The sequence below is a fragment of the Ichthyophthirius multifiliis genome, assembly GCF_000220395.1.
Source record: "Ichthyophthirius multifiliis unplaced genomic scaffold scaff_1120509251229, whole genome shotgun sequence".
In the NCBI taxonomy this organism is placed as follows: Eukaryota; Ciliophora; class Oligohymenophorea; order Hymenostomatida; genus Ichthyophthirius; species Ichthyophthirius multifiliis.
This window is the reverse complement of record NW_004086078.1, coordinates 18,371-25,926: the sequence shown is the minus strand read 5'-3', so window position 1 is coordinate 25,926 and position 7,556 is coordinate 18,371. Positions and strand designations below refer to the sequence as shown.

Genomic DNA, 7,556 nt, shown 5'->3' with positions numbered 1-7,556 from the left:
AACCCCAACCCCAACCCCAACCCCAACCCCAACCCCAACCCCAACCCCAACCCCAACCCCAACCCCAACCCTAACCCAAAAGCCTGTTCCAAATATATTTATAACCTATAACTACCCTATCAAAATATATCTAATACCAATATATACCCAATACAAATATATTTATATATTTATTTATAATAAATAGATAAATAATCTTCAACAACATGTTTCAAATATTATTTTAAAAATGAAAATAGTATTTTTATTTATATATTAATTATATAAGATTTAAGATATTTAATTTTAAATTAATATAAAATTATATATATTTATTTAATATATATATATATAATATATATATATATATATATATTAAAATAAATAAATATAAATATTTTTTAATATATATAAATTTTTTTATTAATATTTTATCTTAATTTAGGATTAGTGTTAAATTAAATTAATCATTTTATATAAAACAAATGTTAATTAATACTTTTTTTTTGTTTTCATTAATCTTAAAAATTATTTTATATTATAATAATGTATTATTTTTTCTTATATTTTAGCTAATTAATTATTATTTCTTACAATTTTTTGTATTTAGTTCAATATTTTTCACCTTTTCCCTAAAAGTGTTCATCCACTACTCATCAAATATATATTTGGGCATTTCTACTCATTCCTAAGCTTAAAGACTTTACATATAATTAATTACAAGGAAGATTGCAACTTTTTACATTCTAATTCTCTAATGTTCGCCTTTATTTTTACTAGATAATTCGAAAAAATTTTTGCTTTAATTCTTAGATTTGATTTAATGAATAATTTTAAAGTTAAGTTATGATAGTCTTATAAGTATCGATTTGGTCTCTTAAGAAACACCTTAGTCTTTTAAATAAAACTCCATTTAGATATAAAATTAATATTATATAATCCTCCTTCAAGTTTTTTTTGCAGTTTTGCACTTTGTAATTTAAGATACATCCCAATTTACCATAGATTTGTCTTCATTTAGGGTAAAATCATGGTATCTGTCGCATAAATTTTCTCCTATTAAAGTTTTTAAATTTCATTAGTATTTTTCATTTTAAATATTCCATAAAACTTTGTATAATCAGAAGCTCTATAAGCCTTATGATAAAAATTATTACAGGAGTATAAATTCACTTCATATATACTTATAGAATTTTTAGAATTCACTTTAACGACTACATGCAAATTTTCATTTAAGATTTGTGACTTTTTATGTTGTACATATAATCATTATTTCAGATATGGGTAAAGACCAATTGTTACTATATTATTTTATGAAAATAAGTAATCATGTCCATTATTTTTATGTAAAGGCAAGTACCTCCTAGGATTGAACTGAATCTATATTAGTTTTCTGTACCTGCGTTTGAGGAAACTGATTTTATTGTTGTTACTCTGATTTTAAAATTTATAAAGTTAAAATATATATAAAGTATAATTTTTTATTTACTTATTTTTCTTATAATCAAATTATATTTGTTTTTGAGTTTTTATTATTTTTCTAAATCTTGATTAGATAATTTTTTATGTTTTTTTTATTAAAAAAATCTTTTAAAAATTATTATAATAGTTTTGTATTTTTTTTAAATAATTATTATAAATTAGTTTAAAAGTATAAATTTTATTTTAAACTTATTATGAAATAAAATAATATTAATATTTGATTATATAAATATATTTAATAGTTAATTTATTTAAAAATAATAAAATATTATATTTAAAGAATAATAATATTTATTTGTTGAAAATAATTGTTGACTTTTGTGTATTTTTAAAGTAATTTTACAATTGAATTTTTTAAATTTAACAAAGAATTAATTAATATCATTTTTAATAAAAAATTAATAAACAATATTATTTTTGAGATTAAGAACTAGCTAAAATAATTTTTTTATAATTTCTTTCAAATTATAAAAAAGTATTTAATTTTAGGTTTGATATAATATATAACTTTCTTTTTGTTCTTTTTGAGTTTTTAATATAAAATTGAAATTTTAAATTAGCAAATTATTGATTATGTAATGAAATTAAAAAAAAGCAAAAAAAATTTTTATATTTATTTATTACAACGAAACACTATATAATTTAATAAAAAAGTCAGTATTTATATTAATATCAAATTATAAATAAATTTTTTAATAATTATTTTATATAATATTTTTAATTAACTCTATATAAATTTCTAAATTAAAAAAATATAAATACACAAATATCTTTATAAATTTTTTTATATAAATACCTTTCTTAACATTGTAAAAATAAAATAAAAAAATTCGATAATTTATAAATATCTTCATAATTGCATAATAATAATGTTATTCTTATGCGATTGACTTATGTTAACATGTAGTTTAATTTTTTATGTTTAAAAATCGATTTAAATTTAAACTAAAATAAATTAAAAATCAATAATGTATTTAAAAATTAATTTTTACTTCAGGTAAAGAAAAAAAATATATAGAGGAATTATATATATATTATTATAATTATTAATTATACATAAAATATATAAATATTTGTTAAGTAAAAAATTATATTTTTCTTTTATTTATTTATTAACAAATTATTAATATTTATCTTTTAATTATATTAAATTTATCCTAATATATATGGATTATTTAAATATCTAGTACCTTCAAAAATGTTAAAAATGTAATAGTAATTGTCCTTAAATATATATGTAAAAATATATAATAAAATATATTATATTAAATATATATTTTAAAGATGTATTAATCCTTAATGCGGTGAGGAGTTTTGTTCATTAATATGTATATAATGCCATGGAATTAATCATTCAAATGTTAAAGACAATTAATTAATACAATTTATAGATTTAGTTAAGATGGTAGAAAATTTGATAGAGAATAAAAATTAATAATTAAATTAAAACTAACTAAATGAAAACGGTAACTAAAATCTTTTAATAATTAATAATTAATTGCAATAAATTGAATAAATCATATAATGGGTTTATCATGTAAATTTATAAAGTTTTTTAAAGTTGACATTTATTTATATTTCATCTTTTTATTTTTAGGTTAAAAATAATCTTAATGAACTTAAAGAAAGCTTAACAAATGAATAGTTTTATGAAACGAAAAACGCTTTATAATAATTAAAAATTAATAAAGACTATTATAATATACTTGATAGCTTAAAATAAATAAATTAAAATATTGATGTTGTCAATAAAAGATGGAAATAGAGTCAAGAAATAATAATTGAAGAAAAAGTTATTTCTCGTGATTAGGATAAAATATTTACAATTAACAAAATAATTGTAAAAATTTATAAAAAAAATATTTATTTAACTTTTTTTTTAAAAAGGATGATAAGGATTGGTGGTAAGAAGTTAATATTTTTTTAAATTAAAAAAAGAAGGCAGAATACAAAAAAGAGACGAATAATTAAAAAAGTAATTAGCAGAACAAAACAAAAGACTTAGTTTAGAAAAATAATATAAAGAATAATTAAAACAATAATGTTTATAATAAGTCAATACTTATTTGAGATAACTTTAAGTTAGTCATTAAGTAAAAAAAATTCAGATAAAAAATTAAAAATACAGTTTAGTTTTAGAAATTCGTAAAATGAAAGAAATAAAATACAAATATTAATATAATTTTATGAAAAAATAGGAAGATATTGTTTTTGAAATAATATTTTAATAATATAAAAAATTATAATTATTTTAATAGAAAGTAATCCAAAATTAATTCAATAAATTCAATTTTTATATTTAATTATAACATAGATAGAAAAGTAAAAATTTAAAGAAAAAGATTATTAATATTAATTTAATTAAAAAATAAATTGATATATTTAAAATAATTAATAAAATAAGGATGTAAATTAAATATCATTAAATTATATGATTTTATTAAAAATAGATTGTAAATAAATATATTGATATAATTTTTATATTTTAAATATTTATAGTATGTAAAATTATCTAAACATTAAATGATATTATATTTTTAAATTTTAACAAATTGAAAAGGAAGTAAAAAATAAATAATATAATAAAAATTTTATAATTAAAATATATTTAACCAAAATTCTAATCATTGTATTTTAATAAGTGCGTAATATATAACAATTTAAACGAATATACACTTTAATATAGATAGTAACAAAATATTCATTAAATTTATTTTAAAATATATTTTTTAAAAACCTAATTAGTATGTAAAAAACTCTTTCTTTTATGTTTTGAAATTTTATGCTATAGATTGTATATAAAATTTTAATTTATGTGGTTTTAATATTTATAAAAGGTGGTAAGTTATAAAATTATTGACATTTTATAAAAAAAAAAAAAATACTAAAAAAATCAATAAGATAGTAATTTTTTCTTTTTATTTTATCAAATGTTTACTAAATAAAATAGAATGTAAAAAACAAAAAGAATAGATATTCAAATATTATTTTTATTTAATTTATAATCATAAAAAAGTGGGTATGAATATATTTATTTTTATGAACAAAAGATATTAAATTAAATCTTTAAAGTGGGTAATTTAATTTTATTTAGATTAATTTAAACTCATTAATTTAAAATAAATAGGTGGTATGAATTTCTTAATATTAAAATTGGATTAATAAAATAATATAAATAAAGAATGTAATTATATTTTTAATTTCAATATTATTAATTTTATTTAGATTGTAAACGAATTGATTTTATAATGCTTAGTTAAAATTAAAATTATTATCAAATAAAGGGAGTAATATATAACATTCTAAAACAAAAATTTAATATATTTGATTTTGAAAAGAAAGTAATATTTAAATTTATATAATATTATAAAATTTAAGATAAATATGTAGTAAAAAATGAAAATATTTAAAAAAATAATACGAAAATAAATTATAATATAAATATAATATATTAATTATTTTAAATTATTTATAAAAAGTGGGTATAATCAATTAATAATATTACAATATTTAGTATATATCTTATTTAAAATTAAGAAAGTATCATTTAATGTATAAATATTTAAATTAATTATTTAATAATAGCTAAACGAGGTATATTAAAATAATGCAAATTTAAAAATATAACCAAATTTTTTTAAAGCATGTATTTAATATAAATAATATAATAATTAAAAATTTAAATATTTTCTCTTATTTAGAATCATAATAGAGTATTTATTAATTATATGTTAATTATTTATAATTGCTAAAATAGGCATTAGAAATGTATAATTATTACATTTAGACAAAATAAAAGATAGAATAATTATGAAACAAATAAAAATAATTCTATTTATTTAAACAAATTACAATTGTTAGTAACATATATTATTTAAAATAAAGATTTATATTAGAAAGTATATTATTAATAATAATTCAATCAAATTATAAAATTTTTAATTATTTATTTAATAAAATAAAAAAAAAATTGATTTCAAGTATAAATATATTTTAATAAAAAATTGTTAATTAATAAATATATGAATATATATATATTTTATTTAAATATATATAAAATTTTAGTAATTTTTTTATTAATATTAATCTATTTTTAAAATAAATAATAAATATATTTGTTTTTTTATTAAAAATAATATATAATTTTTGAGAATTTACTTTTTTTCATATTTGATTAACCAATTAAATACATTTTTTTAATAAAAATACTTTAATATTTCTAATAAAATTCTATTAAATTGTATAAATAAATAATTAGACTATTTAAAAAAATATATATTACCTAATAATCTGCTAATGCATATGCAAATAAAATTGAATAGAAAATAAAACATCATAAACTTATATCTAATATAATTTATATATAGAATTTATTTATGAATGTATGTATGTGTAAAATATTTATGTATGTTATGTATGCATTTATATATTAATGTATAAATGTATAAATGTAAAATGTATAAATTTATAAATGTATAAATGTATAAATGTATAAATGTATAAATGTATAAATGTATAAATGTATAAATGTATAAATGTATAAACGTATAAATGTATAAATGTATATATGTATAAATGAATAAATGTATTAATGTATAAATATATAAATGTATATATGTATAAATGTATAAATGTATAAATGTATATATGTATAAATGTATAAATGTATAAATGTATAAATGTATAAAAGTATGCATTTATGTATTTATTTATTTTTGTATTTATTCATTCATGTATTTATGTATTTTTATATGTATGCATTGTAGTATATATGTATCTATGTGTGTATGCATATATTTTTTATATATGTATTTATATTTAAATATATTTAAACGAAAAAAAATAATATATATATGACATACATATATAAGACATATTTATTTTATATTAATCTATTTTTATCTTGTGCATAAATAAGGCGAAAACTTACCTGCTGGTGTTCGGTTTTCAGTTACATAATCTTTTTTAGGTTGGTCACACTTAAATGTACATATTCTTTTTAAGAGATATGTATGTTTCTTTAGAATGACGGATATATGGTACTGTATATCCTGTGAATAATTTCTAAGCAATTAATTATTTTTTTATTAGAAACAAAAATACAGCTAATTTGTTTGAGTAATTTCAATTAAATAAACTTATGTAAAAATTTAGCTTGTTAAGTTTCTTCTGGACTTTTCAATTTTTGAAAAGCTGAAATGGCTGCTTCTACTACTTTTTTAATATTTTCGTTTGTAACTTTTTTATTTCGAAATTTTTTTTCATCTGTAGATGTATATGACTTAAATAGTTGTTTTATAACTTATAACTCTGAAAAAGTACTAATTTTTTATATTATTATTTTACATTATAATAAAAAATTATTATTATTTTATTTTATAAAAAGTATTTATTTTTAAATCTTTATTTATAATTAGAAAATATATTTATTTATTTTATTTTTTAATAAAAAAATATAGATATTAATAATTTAAATTAAAATATTTTTTTTTTATAAATCTTTAACTTTTTTACAATTAAAAAAAGTTTAAATTACTTAAATATATACTTAATGAAAAACTCAAAAACAACTTTTATAATAAATGTTTTTTTACATTTCTTTTATTTAGACTTAATATAAATAAGCTAATTTTATTATAAAATAAATTTATTAATATTCATTTAATTTAATTCAAAAGATTTTTAAAATACTTCAGAAATATTTTTACTTAAATAAGAACTAGTCTAAATAAATTTAATATTTTAACTGTATTATTGCATAATTTATTCCAAAACATTAATACTACTATTTATATTTTAATGATCTAAATCGATTTTAGTTCCTATAATTAAAATAGGAATATTATATTTATATACAGTAGAAATAACATTCTCATATTCATCCTAATTCTCTTTTAACGTTAAGTCAATAACATAATAAAATAAAGATTAACTATCTGTATATATAGCAATATCAGTATATTTGTTTATTTTATAAATAATTAAATCAACAATATTTTCATTGTTTACGTATACATTTTGTATATGAATTATATCATTATAAAAATATTAAATGTTTTTTTTATTATCATAACATATTTTCCTATTATACTTTG

At 14.8% G+C, this 7,556-nt stretch overlaps 1 protein-coding gene across 1 annotated transcript, besides 11 other annotated features; it reads right to left on the bottom strand. All coding sequences in view use genetic code 6, as the record gives it.

Annotated features, from left to right (window-relative positions):
- Positions 1–77: a microsatellite.
- A 216-nt stretch (positions 78–293) lies between these two features.
- Positions 294–355: a microsatellite.
- Positions 303–355: a microsatellite.
- Positions 304–355: a microsatellite.
- A 7-nt stretch (positions 356–362) lies between these two features.
- Positions 363–401: a microsatellite.
- Positions 402–551: 150 nt separating this feature from the next.
- On the bottom strand, positions 552–1,395 carry IMG5_164030 (hypothetical protein). Its single transcript, XM_004030246.1, has one exon. It carries the CDS (start codon positions 1,069–1,071, stop codon positions 622–624), a length of 450 nt encoding a protein of 149 aa, XP_004030294.1. The 5' UTR covers positions 1,072–1,395; the 3' UTR covers positions 552–621.
- Positions 1,396–1,419: 24 nt separating this feature from the next.
- Positions 1,420–1,452: a microsatellite.
- Positions 1,453–1,706: 254 nt separating this feature from the next.
- Positions 1,707–1,758: a microsatellite.
- Positions 1,759–5,892: 4,134 nt separating this feature from the next.
- Positions 5,893–6,154: a microsatellite.
- Positions 6,151–6,254: a microsatellite.
- Positions 6,152–6,244: a microsatellite.
- Positions 6,255–6,793: 539 nt separating the features above from the next.
- Positions 6,794–6,914: a microsatellite.
- Positions 6,915–7,556: the final 642 nt, after the last annotated feature.